Source organism: Nilaparvata lugens, chromosome 6, assembly GCF_014356525.2.
Source record: "Nilaparvata lugens isolate BPH chromosome 6, ASM1435652v1, whole genome shotgun sequence".
Taxonomy (NCBI): domain Eukaryota; kingdom Metazoa; phylum Arthropoda; class Insecta; order Hemiptera; family Delphacidae; genus Nilaparvata; species Nilaparvata lugens.
Genome location: NC_052509.1, coordinates 51,794,222 through 51,812,555, shown reverse-complemented (window position 1 = coordinate 51,812,555; position 18,334 = coordinate 51,794,222). Strand labels below are relative to the sequence as shown.

The 18,334-nt window shown below is 32.4% G+C and overlaps 1 protein-coding gene across 5 annotated transcripts in view; it reads right to left on the bottom strand.

The window, feature by feature from the left end:
- Nucleotides 1–2,538: 2,538 nt before the first annotated feature.
- LOC111053452 overlaps nt 2,539–18,334 on the bottom strand; it is a 55,118-nt gene continuing 39,322 nt past the window's right edge. For 3 of the 5 annotated variants that reach the window (XM_022340350.2, XM_039431195.1, XM_039431194.1), the window contains exons 2-8: nt 10,929–10,997; nt 9,361–9,490; nt 8,028–8,182; nt 7,193–7,313; nt 6,048–6,179; nt 4,527–4,687; nt 2,539–3,649 (exon numbers count right to left, since the gene is read on the bottom strand). In XM_022340350.2, the coding sequence (XP_022196042.2) occupies nt 3,285–3,649; nt 4,527–4,687; nt 6,048–6,179; nt 7,193–7,313; nt 8,028–8,182; nt 9,361–9,490; nt 10,929–10,995 (1,131 nt within the window). In that variant the 5' untranslated portion in view covers nt 10,996–10,997 and the 3' untranslated portion in view covers nt 2,539–3,284. The remainder of the gene's footprint in view (nt 3,650–4,526; nt 4,688–6,047; nt 6,180–7,192; nt 7,314–8,027; nt 8,183–9,360; nt 9,491–10,928; nt 10,998–18,334) is intronic. The other 2 variants (XM_039431197.1, XM_039431196.1) reach the window with 2 other exon arrangements.

Here is an 18,334-nt window from a genome sequence, read left to right as displayed (position 1 = left end):
TTTTTATCATTATAAGTAAATAATTCTATACATTCACTATAATAATAATTGTCCAGTATGTAACCTAAACAATGTGTAGAATAATGCACTTGGTCAATATCACATTACATGATACACAATAATACAATATTAATAATTATTCTTTAGAGGGAGTCCTTTAATTATATTATACGTAAGTTGTGATTTTATTGATCTATTACTAACTGCGATATAAATATCAAAGTTTACCACTGGAGTGGAAGAATAGTCGCATTTTAGAATTTCACCTCGATGCTCTTGCAATCAGGTTTCATTTCTTATAACGACTGCAAAATAGCCGTATGGTTAGGCTAGGCGCACACCAGTTAGTCAAGACAAGACATGATCAGACACGTTTAGTCACAATACTTCACATTGCTGCTTATGACGCAACTCACACTGATTAGTCATTGCAATTAGACATGTCTTCATAAGCAACTATGTGAAGTATTGTGTCTGATCATGTCTTGTCCTGTCTTGACTAACTGGTGTGCGCCTAGCCTAACTGATCAACTCCATTCATGACTGTCACATCATAACATCAAGTGCAAAACGTTAATATGTTCTACTGTTGAAACTAAGTAGACCTACGCTAATGGCCGTTTTCACACTGAGGGTGATGTTGATGTCACACCAGGCACGACACTACCCTCAGGGTAGTGTCACACTAAGCGGACACGATTGGACAAAATTACCGCTCCGACCGAATCTGAAGGCTGTAGCATTTATGTAGGTGAGACCATGTCACACCAGACGCTTCCCACGTGTTGAATATGCGTAATGCATTTTTTGTCCAATTGTGTCGTGTCTGGCTTGGTGTGGTATCACCCTTGCCGATTGTCGGCCTACACTCGGAATAAATTGTCCTCTGATTGGCAAATTCTCACGAAATAATTCAGAATGTCGACCAACTATCGATAAAAGAGATAAGGGCCATAGTCTATCAGAAATCATGTTATTCAGTTATTTGGTGCCCATTTCTGTGCATGGAAAATTGAAATTATCATGAATGGTTCTTGTGAATAATTGACACTCAATGTTGATAAGAGCCGATCTTGTCGAATTTGGATAATATTTTTGTATATATTTATCTCTTTTCTATTTTTTAAGATCACTTGAAAATGGCATCAATGTCCGAAACATGTTGTGATTAAATATTTCAAAAAGGGTACTAAGATTTTTATTTTTCTTTCTATTAATATTTTTGAAATTTTCTTCCAAATGTAAAATATCAATACTTGAATTTGTCACAAACATTTGTATTGAAATGGCGAGAAAGATCTTTTTTAACCATAATTTACTGAATAAACTTAGCTTTCTACTTCAGAGAAAGTCAGTGCCTATTTGCTACACCATTATTATCTGTAGGGTGTATTAGAAATATTCTACTTGGTAGTAGAACTCAGTTTAGCTCAGTTCACTTTTGATAATGGTGTAATAACCAAAACCAATTCTCGTCATTCCAATAAGTAATTGATTGTAATAATTTCTAATACTTTTAGTAGATATGTATATGAATTTGTATCAACATCATTACCGTAGAACACACAAATTTTCCTCATTTTTTTGAATTTTGAAATTTTCCTTCACGTGTCAATTGTGAGTAGATAGTTATTGTTTCCATTTCTTCCAAGTTTAGTTTAAACCGTTGTACATCGTAATCAATTAGATCCATATCGACGGATTTCTCTGGTGACAATTTATGAATAGATAGCTTATTATGTATTAAAATATCTTCAAATTCCATTTTGAACCATAACACATCTTCATTGATGATAACCATATCGACTGATGTTTTCGGTGATAATCGTAAGTAGATAATATTTCTTTGTCCATTTTCAAGTTCAGGGGCCTGTTTCATAAAAGTTACAAGTCCTGTAATACAGGAGAAGTTCCTGTATTACAGGTAAAATTTAGAAGTTTGTGTTTCATAAACAATTTTCCCTGTAAAACAATTTACAAGAAATTTGCCTGTATTACTGGACCTGTAAGATGTCGAATATTTTATCATTGTTTAGACCATCCTAAAACTTTTACAAGTGTAGGTAGAATCTTGAAAAGCAACATTTTGTTGAAAATGCAACGTGTTAAATAAATGAAGGTAGTAGTTCTAGTTCTGGTAAAGATGACTATGTTATTATTTATAGGCCAAGAATTTTCAAGGACATAATTTCTTACAATATGATGCAGGAAACTTATCAATATTATGAACGGTTTAGATTAAGCTTTCCTCAATAAAGCGTTATTGGGAATATTCAGAAAATGTACGTCCATAATATTTTATTAAACGAATTTAATTAATGTCGTTTATTTAATCATTAACATTTGATAATTAACTTCTTTTGAAACATTACTACTCACATAACTGTTATAAGTTATGTAAGTTAAGTAGTTTCTATAATTTCTTAACTATTTATCATTAACAAAGTTATTTTCCAGCATGAATGCAATCTGTCCATCGTCGGAAGTTTGATGATGTGGATTTTCCACCAAAACATCTTAAGTACCTAGCACTTAAAAATATTTTATTATATTAGGCTCGCTGGCCAATGAAAACATTAATTCAAAATAAAGGAACTGTAATACAGGCGAATATTACAGGTGATTTTACAAGTGTAGAATTATTTTTATGAAACATAATTTTACAGGATTGTTAATTTTAATTTATAAGTCCTGTAATACAGGCCCTGTATTACAAGGGTTTTATGAAACAGGCCCCAGTTTGAACCGGTGACACCGTCATTGTTAAGAACCAGATCGACTCTCTTATCAGTCGCAATTTACATAGTTTCATAATAACTTATTTTATAATGATTTGTAATTATTAATGATAAACATATCGACTGATGCTTCATGTGATAACCGTGAATAAATAGCTGTAATATTGTGAGTCCATTTGCCAAGTTTAGTTTGGCCGTTATTTATAAGAGCCATATCAACTGTACCACTGGTCTTGAGTCAGTCCATTGGTCAAGTTCACTTTGAAACGTAACCCACTTTATTCATAACCATATCGACTGTGTTACCGATTCTAGGTTACACAGGTTGAAGGTTGATAATAATCGTATTACATACTGTGTTAACGACCTTAAGTGTCATAGATGGTTTGTTAATAACTATATCATCGCCGGCCTTAAGTGTCATAGATGGTTTGTTAATAACTATATCATCGACGGCCTTAAGTGTCAGATGGTTTATTAATAACTATATCATCGCCGGCCTTAAGTGTCATAGATGGTTTGTTAATAACTATATCATCATCGGCCTTAAGTGACATAGATGGTGATGACCGCCAGAGAGCATAACGTGGAGACGACGGCGAGCATCGGCGAGACAGCGGTGGCACTACTGTTGCCCTCCAATCCCTGCTGGTTCGGCTCATCGATAGTGTTCTCATTCATCATGTTCTGCTCGTTGGCGGGGGGCTGCTGAGGCCGTGTGGGGAACCAGGGCGCCTGCGTCACGCGCCAGGTTGGGGTGGTAGAGGGCGGCTGTCCCCACGTCATGCCGCGACCGAAGCTCGACCTCGTGCTCCCATCGGGAGAGGTTTCCGGAGGCGGCGAATCGGTCGTCCGCCCCTGGCCTGGCACCCAGGACGTGGTCCAATCTGACCTCGTTGTGCCTCCGGGAACTGAAAAAAGTTGAATTGAAACAACAGAAGTCGAAGTAGAGATTACTATTTCTATTAAATGGAAAGATTTGGAATTTAATTTTCACAACACACAAAAATTAAGATTCCACTCTCACCAAGAAAAAATAAAATAACGATTTATCTCTTACCAAAAATCACAAAAAATTTGTGAGTGAGGTTGTGAAAATACTGTGTGTGAGAATGGTTTTTGAGCCATCCCATATACTACCGTGTGCTTATTTATCCCACTACCTACCCGTGTGCTTGTTTAATAGGTGTGTTGAATGAATAACATATCTATCTATCTATCCAATATCAGTAAATAGAGAGGAAAATAAAAAAAAATCCTGTTGTTAGAATATTGGAGTTTGAAAAAGTTCACACATTAGTTATTGAGTACGGTAGTAAATTTGATTAATTGTTTTAAGTTTCGGATTCCCTTTGTTGCACATCATGGCGTTTTTGCTCTAAATAAGTAATCAAAAAGTTTTATGTTTTCTAAAATAAATTTGAAGTATATTGTAGGATGCATTAGTGATATTTATTTATTCTATAATCTTAATTATTTGCCGGCCAGGTTGGTCGAGTGGTATGGCAACTCGATGCTAAAAGTCTGCTAGCACCACCTGATACGTGGGTTCGAATTCCACCGGTAGACATTACAGTAACTACATATTATCTCTAATATAGTAACTGTAGTAGGCATAAACGTTTGATCATTTTAACAATCACCCTTAAATCTCATGTGAGCATCATCCGCGATAAAATATCTGTATGATTTTTGATTGCATGAATAATGGTCAAATAGATTATCTTCTGTAGTTTCACTTATATTGATTCCTAGATTCTTTTACAAGATATAAATAGAGGTAATTACATCGTTCATCAGTTGGTTGCTGAGATGACCAAGGGCTACCAGGGGTGGTGCCGGCTGTGGATGGCTGCCTGGTCTGGTAGGTGCTGAAGTCCGGCTGACCGCTGTCAGTTCGCCCCGTCGCGTCATAGAACTCTGTGCCTGGGCACTCTTCTTTGGTCGGTCTGTCAACATCAAAAACTCTCATAAAACCCAGAAAACCATTAATACTTTCAAAATCCAAAAAAAAACTTCCACTAATATCCCAAACAACCATAAGTCACCCTCTATATTCAATTGAGGCTCATCTGCTCCCATGTTTTTCAACCAGTGTAATTGAATTATTGTGAAAAACTGAAATTCTTATCCACAGTAGGCTAATGGTGTTTTTATATTCAAATGTAATATACTGCTGCATACCGTACTAATAATAATAATCGCATGGCTTTTATTGGTGGAGAGTCCCTGTCGGAAGTTCCATCAACACCGAATTACAGTAAATAAATAAACTATCCTCTCTGATATATAGTAACTGTATCCTGAATATATTATTTAAGACTGTTCGCTACAATTATTTTATTTAAATTGGATCATCTTTTTCAATATAATTGTTAAGATTAGACCACTTGAAAATTTCAGTTGCCACTTTTTCTCATTCTTATAATGATCTTAACAATCATATTGAAAAAGATTATCCAATTTAAATTGAAAAAAGTGTACCGAACAGCCTTAAGCCGTCAATGGGCCTCATGACTGATATGTAACATACTGTTCAAATATTTCATAAACAATTAGTCAAAATACGTTGTAAATCATCAAAGAAAAGCATTTCTATTCACACTGTTTACATTAATTCACATGATTATTTATTTATTTATCAGGTTAGCACAAACAATACAATGATCGGAAAATAAAAAACAGGCTATTGCCCAAAACTTCTTCAATTCCCTAATTTAGTTTCAAATTTCTTGTCCAAAGTTTCAATTTCAACTCCGAATTACAATCTGAAAATATAAATTATAATCTTCATCTATTCAGATGACTCTTAAGAAGTCAATAGTTGTCTGTTTTAACAAAATTATAATAATAATTCATCTTTTCCTTACTAAAGTAAATGGGTTTACTTATGGGTTTTTGTTGGTGAGGAGTCCCTTACAGGAAAGTCTCACCTGACCTAAATAATTTGAGCCGTCAATTATTTACTATTATCTAAGAATAATATTATACTAGAGCTATAGTTATAGCTGTCAGTTCAAAAACTCCAGTTATAGCAGAATTTTTTATTCTATGCTATTATTGCAATTTTTTGTGAGCATCATCCTTGAAAAAAATATATATATGATATGTAATTGCAAAAACAATGAATATGAAGAGGTACTTCTTCATATTTTACTTCAAATTATATTTTATAACGGAAATAATTACTATAATTAAATCTTACTTAGTAGTCCCTACCAATTACCAAAATCACCAATGATCTGAAAAAAAATATATTGTCAGCATCCATGGCATCCAGGAATTGTTGGTGAATAAAAATCTACTCACGAGTAATTTGAACACTGATCTCTCAGAAAGCTCAGAGATTTGTCCAGAATTTGCTGTGAGAAAGGTCTTGCATCAGTTGAACATGAATTTTGAGTCTGGTCCAACACACATTCTCTGAATCTGTAGTGAGCACTAGAATGAGAAAAAAACGGAATTCAGTAATATTCCAAATAGGCCTGTTTTCATTTCAATTACAAATTTGTTTAGATGTGATAATAAAATTATGCTAAATTATACAATGAGCTTTAAGTATAACGCCCTTTCAAGCCTTACTGTTATTCTTCCTACAATAAGATCTGTAAGAAGTATGAAGGCTTATTGTAACAGTTTCAAGACTGAAAATATAGATAGGTTACGTGAACAACGTATTGCTACTACAATGCATGTTAATAATAATAATAATAGAATTTCATTGTCATTCCACGTAATAAGAATTAAGTTGTTTTTTCGGTCCTTTTTAAAAATTATTATGTAAATCTTCTCTATTTAAGTGATAATAATGTGAAATATCTGTTCTATTTTTGGTTTTGAAGCATCTAAATTTGAAAATCTACTTTCGGAACATATTAAAGAACTGAAAATTTTGTGAAGTGAAGAACTACAAGACTAACCTATTTCGGGAATGAAAATAAAAATAACAGGAATGAAATAAAAATAATCATACATAGTTACAGACATGTGGAATTTTATCTCTTTTCTGTATAGGGCTACTTTTCATAGAAATAGAAAGAAAAATAAAATCTCAGTACCCTTTTTGAATTATTTAATCACAACATGTTTTGGACATTGATGCCATTTTCAAGTGATATGTAGTAAATAAATAAATACTTAGTATTTATTTATTTACTTAGTATTATAAAGTAGTATTTATTTATTTACTTAGTATTATAAAGTAGTATTTATTTATTTACTTAGTATTATAAATACTTATTGTTTATTTATTTACTTTATATCACTTGAAAATGGCATCAATGTCCGAATCATGTTATTGTGATTAAATAATTCAAAAAGGGTACAGAGATTTTTATTTTTCTTTCTATTTCTATGTGGAATTTTTATTGGCTCTTGAAACATTATTGTGATATCAGTTTATGTAATTAGGTAGTCTCAAAAAATCTCATTCACTGTTTAATAACTTGACTCACCAACAAATTGAGTTTCTGTTTGTTTCGCCAGCTACCCTCGATACCAGATATCGATAGTGTCTTCCACAGTGTGAGTCTTCTGTCAGTGTTGACTTCATACACGCCGCATGTTTCAGGTATTCTAAATCAACAAGAAAATATCACATCAGAACTTGCGATTATTCACATATTCTTGTAATTTATCTATTTATCACAAATGTAACAATAGCTAGCACCGCAATATAGGTTTTGCTGGTAACGCCGAATAATTTTAAGAAACTTAACATTATATTTTTGGACTTCATAATTTTTAAGTATGGCAAAATTGTAACGTGGTATAAATTCTTGGCTCTAAATGTAATATTTTCTAAATTTGGCTTAGTAGTTTTGTGTTTTGTTTCGGTTTTGTATATGTTTGGACTTTTTAACATCAAAAAGAACTTTATTTCGAAGTGAAAAGTGTAAATTGAGTGAAAAGTATTGTGCTCACTATAACTTTAGCGTCCGGTTTCCCAATGTTTCCCATTAGGTAACTTTGGACTATATACGGCGAGGTGGAACCACCCTTGGGTCTCCCCACACCATTGAAAGTCATACGCTAATAATAATAATAATAATAATCTTCAAGTGAATTATTATTCTTTATTATGTAGGTATCGTTTTTTTATTATTTTTTGAGCCAATAAATAAATTTTAAGTAATCTATTATGTAACAATAATAATTAGAAGCTTTATTAAATAAAGGACGACAGAATGCATTTAAGCACAGATATGAGCCTTTTTATTAGAAGCTACATTTTAATTAGTGATATTGTGTATTTACATGATTTATTAAAGGTTTTTGTATAAAGCTCACCTTTCTGATATTTAGAATCGGTACAGAGTTGATGAACGGAGTCGATTGGACTCTCGACAGCTTTGTTGAACTCCTGTTTCTTGATGTCAGAGAAGCACCGGTCTGTGTACCTTTTCACACAGTCGACGAACTGTGTCCACGTCCTAGAATAAGTACTATTTACATCAACAGATCTTTTGGATTAGAAATATCAAACTCAGAATGATTTATCCATCTTCGAAACTATGAACATTTACAAAGCCACTTTGTAGCCATTTACAAAGCTAAACACACTTTACAAACATTGATTACTAGGTACTGCTACGTAGTGCAACTCATAGATCATTCCGATATCAAACACAGATTAAATGTACAGAAAGATTCATTTGAAATGGCTAATTGATAGTTCTTGATTGATTAACAGAATTATTTCCATACACTTTACTTTTTACAACCTACATATATCAGGTCTTGGAATAGGTAGGCCTATCTATTCAGTTGCAGGGTTAGTGAGATTTTCATTCCTCTCTTTGGTGCAAAATTTTCAATAAAATTTTAATTTTCAAGTGACAATATATACATTTAGTAACTTTTATAATAAAGTGAGTAGCCTATTCTAAATATTTATGTACAGAGTAGTATTGATGTAGACAAACAATACTCAATTTATTTCATTCTGTTGTATCCTTAGGTTTTTTTAATAATAAATTAACTCATTGGTAGGAAATTATATCACTCTATTTCTTGTTAACTCTTATCATAATTTTTAACTGATATTCCTTTCTCAGCTGCTGCCATAATTGCTTTGCCAAGTGCTTTGCCTGCATAAATAGCGGGACCAACTTGCCTGGCAGCTTGTGTAGCACGTGATGCAGTAACAAGGGCATCTGATATTGGAGTATTGTATGCTACATAAACAATACAATTTATTATTTCAGAAAAAATTCCATAAGGTATTGATTTTTATGTGAACTCTGTAATACTATTCAAACTACTAAATTTAAGCTATAAATTCAGCACACTATGAAGACCATGTCACAATTTCTCTCATTCAAGGAAAATTATTATTGTGATCATTATGATTAGTAGAGAAAATCATGATTGTATTGGTCAGAAACCTCATATGCCGTAGAATTTTTGCTCTTTGATGGTATCAATCTCATATTATCTTGAAACATTTATTGACATTGATCATTTCTTCAAGAAATTTCAGCCCAGAAAGCCAGGAAATTCTCGGACCTAGTAAATTATTTCAATTGATTGATCTTTTTCATAGTTATTAGTATTTATCCAGTTACTTTGTTTATAATTCGTAGTCTTTTGATATTTTGAATGGATTATGTACAAAGCTTACCTGCAAACTTTATCGACATCGGTTGGATTGTCCGGGTAGATGAGATGCGGATCTTTCAATAGCGGATCAGCTAGATACACACATTGCTGATACTCCTGCTTACTGCATTGACTGCTCCCCAAGCTCAACCCTGCAAAACAAACATTCTCTCTTCTATAAATCTGTCTTCTGGTGGAAAATCAGAATAAAGAATTAATATAGAATAAAATGGAATGACGAATAAAGTTTGAGAAAGAAATAAAGAAAAATGACTGTATTTCTAATTTTTTAGAGCTATGTTGACATTTGTAATACTGTAACTCCTATTTCTTATATCATTTAACTTAGTACGGTAACAATATTTTCATATGAATAAAACAATATTTTTTCATTATCATCAACAACTAATCTAGGACTCAGATTCAGTTGAAACATGAATTTTATATTTTTAGAAATTTGGCATACCTCTTGATGAGCAAAACTATAAAAACAGGCTACAGTAATTCCAAATTCATCAAAAGTATACGGTTGTTATAGTTCAATATTATTTTATTATTTTTAATTTGGAAGTGTTTTTCTGTTTGAGCAAGAACTTTTGTTCTCAACTCGAAATACAGATAACGTGTTTTTAAATTTAATACTTGAAATTGTTTGAATACAGTATGCTTCATAAAGTTTACGAGGTGGAAATGAACATGCATTTCTGTAATAATACTAATTCAACAGTATAATTGAGGTGAACCGTCTGAAAACACAATATTCTCTTCGAAGTTACCGTACTTTCCCATAATTTTTTATTCATCAACCAATAACAAACATTGCAATTAAAATAATTATTTTGAACAATTTCAAATAGACCAACTGAGCATTTATTTGTGTAAGAGATATGCAAATAGCATTGAATAATATGTGAATTTCTTGACTTAAAAACTCTTCTGAAGCTTATAATAACATACTTTTGAAGCTTCAAGTAATTTTATCATCATAGTTTTATTGTGTCGAGTGATGTATATTTCTCCATAATGAAAATTACGACGTTTACTTATTGTGTTCATCCACTTTGAGTATTCTTGTAGCAAAAGTTTCATCGGAAAACTGATTTCAAGACATCAAACTCTGAAAATAAAGCTTCAACATTATACATCCACGTCGTTTTGTTTTTCAATCCTGATTGATCATAAGATAGCTTGAACTCTCAAACCTGAAATTAGCTTCTTATTCACTGTTCCAATTGGCATGCAACTCTTTCCATCCCCAACTGCATAGCCTAATGATGATGTGATGGAAAACAGTCCTTCTTTGTCTGACCATTAGACGCTTACCAGCAGTTACTATTTTCTTGGCCTATTGACAAATCCCCGTAGTATTGAGGTCAACGCGTAAAAATATGCCCCAATTCTTTTTGTTTTTGTTAATGGTTTATTCAGGTGGTTGAGGGTTGTGGGCATGTAACACGCAAAGGGCAGTCTTCAGGGGAGGGGGGTTCAACCTGGTCAATGTGGAGGGGATGAAGGTGATATTTATGATAAATTCTACCCTAGAAAGTATATATATACTCATACGAAACAATAATATAAGTATATACTTACTGGACACCAGCACAAGCGTGATTGTGAAAATCCGGCTGATTGGAAACTGGGTTTGATCCACTGCCATATCTGCAAAAAAATAATTCAATTTTATTCAAAAAGTATCAGTTAACAAGCAAAACTCAGAAATTATCTGATTTATAGATTACTGGTATAAAACCATCAACTTGAAGAAGTGGAAAAACGCTCCTCTATAGCCTCGAATAATGTTCCAACCAAGTAAATAAGGCTTCTAATAAAATCAAATCAAATTTATTCACCAATTAACATCAGTGTTACAAGAAAATAAATAAATGATTGGAGTGGCACGAAATATGAAAGGGTACTTATATAATTATATAATTCTATTTCAATAATAGTTTCTTCTATGCAATTTAGAGAATCCTCTCTAAATTATTAGAATAAATATCGAGATAATTCAGGACGAGACATACAAGAACTAATAAAATATACTTTATAGAGTAGCCTTCAGTCAACGGTATTCTATGTTTGAAGTTTACTGAGATTCAATCATCGATTTAATTCATGAATATATCTTCGGATATTTGTACTTCAGAACTGAAAAACCTATAAACCGATAGAGTGATACAGAATGATCCATAAATAGTAAAAAATGTTAATTATAGGATATAACTAAGATTTTAGACATATTATTCTTTGAGAAATATAAATTGGAAGAGTGTGTTGTTACTCCACAATAATGTTCATTCTTTTACTTTCATTAAATCCATTTCTATAGTGAGGTCCACGTTATAATGACAGTATTTGATCAACTTTGGTTTTGCTATCCTTGTCTATCATTCGACAAAGACAGTGGTACTATCATTTTCTAGGTCCACAACGATGACAATCATGTTTTTGACAGTGTAGAAATATAATTAGTTAATGCAGAGAATCGGCATCGCTATTCTTCTATCTTTATTCACTGCCATTATAACGTGGACCACACTATAGTAGGTGCATTCATACCATGAGATCAATTCAGACTTTTCCTACAAGATATTTTTTTCTCAAATAGATCACATAAGAATGGTACAGTAAGACAAGTCTCAACCGCTGCGCTACATTTATAGTTGGTCTACACTGAATTCTTTGTCTGTGGAGCAAACAGAATAAATAGCACAGCAAATCGGAGACGAATGACAAAAGTAAGCAAATCTAATTAATTAGAAATGCCCTAATGACAGATTCTGGCTCATCGCTTCGACGACTGTTCTACAATCAAATTTTATTTCCTGTAATGGAAATCGGATTCAGGAGTTGAAAACTATCATAGACAGAATTCAATATCATTTTTAAATGTCAAGTTAATCTTAGCATCTTCATATAATATCAGATAATCTTATCTTTCAAAATAAATTTTGAAAGAAATATATAGGTACCGTACGGTACCGTTTTAAGGCTTCTCGGTACACTTTTTTTAATAATCTTTTTCATTATAATTGTTAAGATCATTATAAGAGTGAGAAAAAGTGGCAACTGAAGTTTTTAAGTGGTCTAATAAGCGAGTTATGGGTTGTTGAAATGCTAAACTCCGTTTTCTTTCTAGATCATAAACGGTTTAAAATTTTCCATTGGAGTTTTTTTTATACATTCAGTATATCATTGACTTTGTTCTAATATGCTTTTTTTCGCGATTTATGCAAAAATAAACAAGTTATCGAATTTACAGAAAAATATTACTTTTTTATTTATGAACGATTTAGGGAATGAAATGTATCAGTTTGGGAAGATACATTTTTTGAATTTTTAAGAGAAGTTCTGTTAATATAGTCGAAACCGTTTAAGATCTAGAAAGAAAACGGAGTTAGCACTTTAACGACCCATAACAAGCTTATTAGACCACTCAAAAATTTCAGTTGTCACTCTTTCTCTCTCTTATAATGATCTTAACAATTATATTGAAAAATATTATCCAATTTAAATAGAAAAAGTGTACCGAACATCCTTTATACCTATGTTTATTGACACATGTTTCGAAATTTCATTCTCAAGTTTAAAAAATACCAAGACACCGATAAGTGTTTTTAAATAATAAAGAAATGAAACGATATTTTCATTTAAGCTGCATAATACTAGTTGAGAGACGTAAGCCATTGAAATTCAAATAATAAGGCTTGAATGAAGTCGAGACCCACTTTGCAAGGTAGTATGAAATTATACACAAGGCTAGCCTTCTTTGTATTTTTATCGCTAAAGCAATCAATGGCATAATCCATTCAGTTTTTGGAAAGGCTCCTCATTGTTTTCATTGAAAAGTAAATGTATTGTTTCTGGTCAGATTATGTATGATCACAGAAATCAGATTGTGATAACAGTAGGAGCTGAACCGCTTGAATGGACCCATAAATGATTGCTAACTTTTATAGTGAGATTCTCTTTAAACTATCAGCATTCCTTGTAAATGGCATCAATGCTTCTCGATCAACCAATGCTGACAGTTTGAATGTGAATCTCAAAATACTTGCATGATTTTGAAACACATTATTGTTTCCAAAAACCTGCACTTTATTCCGTGTATCAGACAAATCATTCAAGCAGGAAGTTTATTCATAATTATACGAATAATGTAATAGAAATGTCAATCTATTTTTTCAAATTTAGACATTTATTTTTTAAACCTGAAGATGGTTTAGAACACTGAAACTAGCTGTTATATTTGTATTTGCCATAGTGGAGTAGGTCAATTTCCACACAGAAAAAACTAAACAAGTAGAGGACACATTATAAGAATTTTTTGTAACTAACTATTGTATGTAATATTGTAATTTATCTAATATTTTGTGTAATTGATGTTGTAGTTTTAGTTTTTCTGGGAAATAAACATTTATTTATTTTTTTTTTATTTATTTTTAGTTATTGTTATTGGTATAAATATATGTAAGAGTAATACTGTAGTATAGAGTATTGTAGTAACTATCCGTAGGTGTAAGATAGTTACTACATACGAGTTGAAGAAAATAACTTACAAATTTATATTAATTATCCTTTTTCGTTAGGGCTACTCTTGAATATTTAATCTATTATTTTATCAACTTCAAGAAAGGGTACCCACTATAATTCCATTAAAAAAAATTAATACATTTATGATGTAACTTACTTTGTTCCTTGTATTTATTGAAAAGGCCTACCTGATTAAAGTTATTTGAATTTGATTCGAATTTTTATCAAATTCGTTCAAGAATGTATGCATTGAAATCGAATTGCTTTTTACAATTAATCAACGAACTTGATTTACAAATCTATTTTAGAAATTTATGTGGTTGATAAATAGGGTAATAGCTTATTGTGAAACAAGGATTCCAGATTCAAAATTATATATCATTCCTTACATGAAGATGGAACTACATGATGCAATATTGTGCAATACCAATGCTTAATTCAATGAATTGCAACTTCAGTTGCAACTCAATCTTTTTGCACGGTCATGTCATATCAGCAAAGAAGATATTATCGAATGCAATCTCTATTATGTTATCACAATTTTATCGGAATCCGAATTGAAAATTTGGTAGTCTAATTAATTAAACAAAATCATTGATCCCAACCGGAATCAGTTGCTTTCATTGTGTGGGGGTCATTACCACTGAGCATTACGGTGAATAAAGAGGAAGTAAGTTTATTTCATTTGCAACTGAAAAAAAACAGCTACACGTTTTGGTCTTCCCATGAAAATTCAATGCCAATATGAATGATTTAGCATTAAACTTGAACAGACAGACACAGACCTATTCCTATTATATTGGGGAGGATGGCCAGGATGCTAAAGTCATTGACTTTCCATGAACCCTAAAGGTACAGTTTTCATTCACGTAGTATACAGTTGCCAAAAATATGCGAGCTTTGATGTGGAATGTGAAAGTGTTTTACGATTTCAATTCAAAGTTTATTGAGTTTCAAAATCATTCAATCGCCTTTGCTGTTGAAGAAACATCTTCAACTACGCTAGGCTACTACATTTTTTCAGACAGCAATACTATTGTAAGATAACACGTAGATTAAATTTTAACTCCAATTTTTTCCACTAACGTGGGGTTGGAATAATTGGACTGATCCAATTTTGAATTTATTCAATAATTATTGGAAAAATTAAAGAAATTCATCTTTATTGTAATTGTGTCAACTCCAGAATATTGTCACGTGAAGTCTGTTGGTCTCGCTCCATAAAACCAGTTACCGTATGTTCGGGACTTTGAAATCAATCAGGTGCAACCTCTACTAGTTATCTTATATCAGTTTCTGTTTGGCTTGAGAATGTGCAACACCAGCACGAAACGGTCGTCGCCACACCAAAGAATGTGAGTGCTTTTCCACTTTAAAGTTATATAAAAATACAATAGTAACTAGTAGTTCTGTGAACAGTAGACCTCGCGCAGTTACAAACCACAGCCTCCTCTTATACTGCCCATCAGAGTAAATCCTGTCTGTATGTCGTGTCGGCGAGATATCGGTGTGAAAACGGCTAATGGCTGTTGGGGTTTGTGCATAAAAAATGCTAACATCATAAGCTAATCACCTTCAAGACATACTGGCAACAGGACAGTCCGAGTTCAAAGCAGAGAAAGTTCGAGAGACAATACTATGTTATTTTAGTTATTAGTTATTGCAGGCAATCAATAGTTCATTTAATAGTGCATAAAAATTGCATTCAATGAGGCATGCAATTTATAGTCTACACAGCAGCTGATTTTCATCAAGTTACAATGAGATATTAAAAATTGCATGCGTCATGGCTTGCAATTTATAATCAACTCGACAGCTGATTTATGATGGATAATTCTATAGTCTGATTTTTACTTCAATATTGACGTATGAAGGAGGCTCCTTTTTCCTTTTATATTATCCTTGAAATGCAAAATTTCCAAAAACCTTGAATATAAGTCGACGCGCAATTTAAAAAGGAACACACCTGTCAAATTTCATGAAAATCTATTACCGCGTTTCGCCGTAAATGCGCAACATATAAACATTCAAACATTTAACTTCGCTCGGTCAATTACATCGAAAATTACCACTCATGTGCTACTATATTTATATAATTATTTTCCAATTCAACTTTGAACTCAGAGAATTTATAATGTTGTGATACCGCATAACCACATTTTGTAAACAAAACTATTGATGTCCAATCCCTTATGAATATTTTCCAATTATAACCACTACACGAGGACCTCCTTCAATCTTATAGCATACAATAGTGTCTCAATCATTAATTCACAAAACACTACACGCTTTATTGATTACATTCAGATTTGTCGAGCTCTCCGACGCAACTACACAACAATTGCCAGTCAATCCATTCACCATATTATCCATCCACTTTTCTTACTTCCGATGATTAATTGACTCCTCCCCACCTCGGATTCCGCTGCTTCATTCAAAGCGTTTCCTCCATCATCAAAAGACTGAAGAGGATGTCCCGGGTTTTCCCGCTGATAAAAGCTGCATGCACTTTCACCGGTGTTATGCCCCGATAGAGTTTCATTGTTCAAAAACTCCTTGGGTGGATTGTTGTGAGCAGAAACCGAATTTGTCAATAATAACTTAATCTCTACCCTAATTTATTTCCATCTCCAATCATATATTGTAATCTACATAAATAAAGTACTCAATCAATCAATCAATCATCTCCAAGTCAGTCGGATCATAAAAGTTTCACATGATTCAAAGTTCAATTCCTTGTAACAATGATATTTTATTGTTCTTACCAACTGGTCGTAAATTCAGAGATAAATTCAAATTCAAAGTTCAATTCCTTATAGCAATGATATTCGATTGTTTTTACTGGTGGTCGAGATGAAATTCTGTTGTTGATGAAATTCTGTTCATAGTACTAGTTGGTCGGATCATTCAAGTTTCACATAAATCACAGTGTGATTCATTATAACAACAAAAAGGATAATTATTATTGGTACTAGAATAAACAGAAATGAAATTCTGTTTGAAGTAGTAATGCTCCCGTTGTGACTAATGATTAGAAAGACATTATGCACGGTAGCTCATTTTAATTTATTATTGTGTCGTGAATTACATGACTTGTAAGCCACATAAATAATAAGAATTATTATAAGATGAGTCTCATAGTCATTATGAGATTGTCAACTAGAAATATAAAAAAATAGACCGTTGTATAAAGAAGCATTGGTATAGGATGATTTTATTAGTGAAGAATGTATTAGTGAATTAGTGGGATTTGGACTACAATTATTTCAATCATCCACGAATGCCACTTCTACCAGAGCTCTCTATATTTTGTTAATTTCTTTGACAACTTTTTATATTCTGTTTCAAGTTTTCTAGTATATATTATATATTCCTACGTTTTTATTGTCATTGTATTCGTATTTCGTATCCTCTTTGGTTGAAATTTCTTAATGCGTCAATTGGGCTGACATATCAATTTGTATATAATCAATCAATCAATAAAATTCATCTATTTATAATTGATCATCAATAGACGATAAACTCAAAATTATTCAGCTATACATTCAGTAATAAGTGAGAAAGCTTAAATGAAGGTAATACACAGAACCGTCATTTATTAATTGAAAATTAAATGGTAAGAAATTCCAATCAGGTGCCACTCCACACATCATTTGGGAATCGAATCTATTGCTTCGAATATTATTAAAGCCTACTTATTTGAATAACACTTTGATTTATGAATCTAAAAAGTACATAAACTTCGAGTTCAACGATAATTTGAAGAAAATCTATTTTCGTCTTAAACTAGAGTATGCGTGGTTTGGCTTCAGTTGGAAAATTCACGAATCTCGGCTGGACTGTTGGTTCATTGATGACTACTCGTGACTTAAAGCAAGTAGTGTTTTAGAGCTGAGAGTTCCTTGACCTCTCCTAATCGACTCTGTATGAGCAGCATGCAATAATTTCTATTCATCGGCTTCGAATTAACTGCTTAGAATTATTATTATTTGACGGGATTTTCTAATGTCACGGAAATTCCAAGCTGCAGCTAAATTTTCAGAGTATTAGTTGTGTTAGCGGCGGTGATACATTAAACTGTATTCCATATCCTAAATAGATTACCCAATCAATATAGAGAGTCTGTGGTAGTGAAATGCAGTAAAACAATAATGGGAAATCGAGAAACAGGAAGAAAGCTAAAGTATGTAATAAAGAGTCTGAAGAATAATACGTTTTTGAGAAATGAAGAGAGAGTGATGGAGAAAGAAAAAGAGAGAGCAAAATACTAAGGAAAAGAGAAAGAAAGAGAGAGTGGAATAGAAGAGAAGACGAGAGACTCATCTGAATATGGATAAAAGTAGAAGAATGGAGTTTAGGTTTTGAATAATTATGAATAAGTGAAGAAATAATTGGAATCGATGGAGAGAGAACTTCGTTAGTGAAATAGAATATGAAGAGAAAGAACACGGGAGATGGAGAGA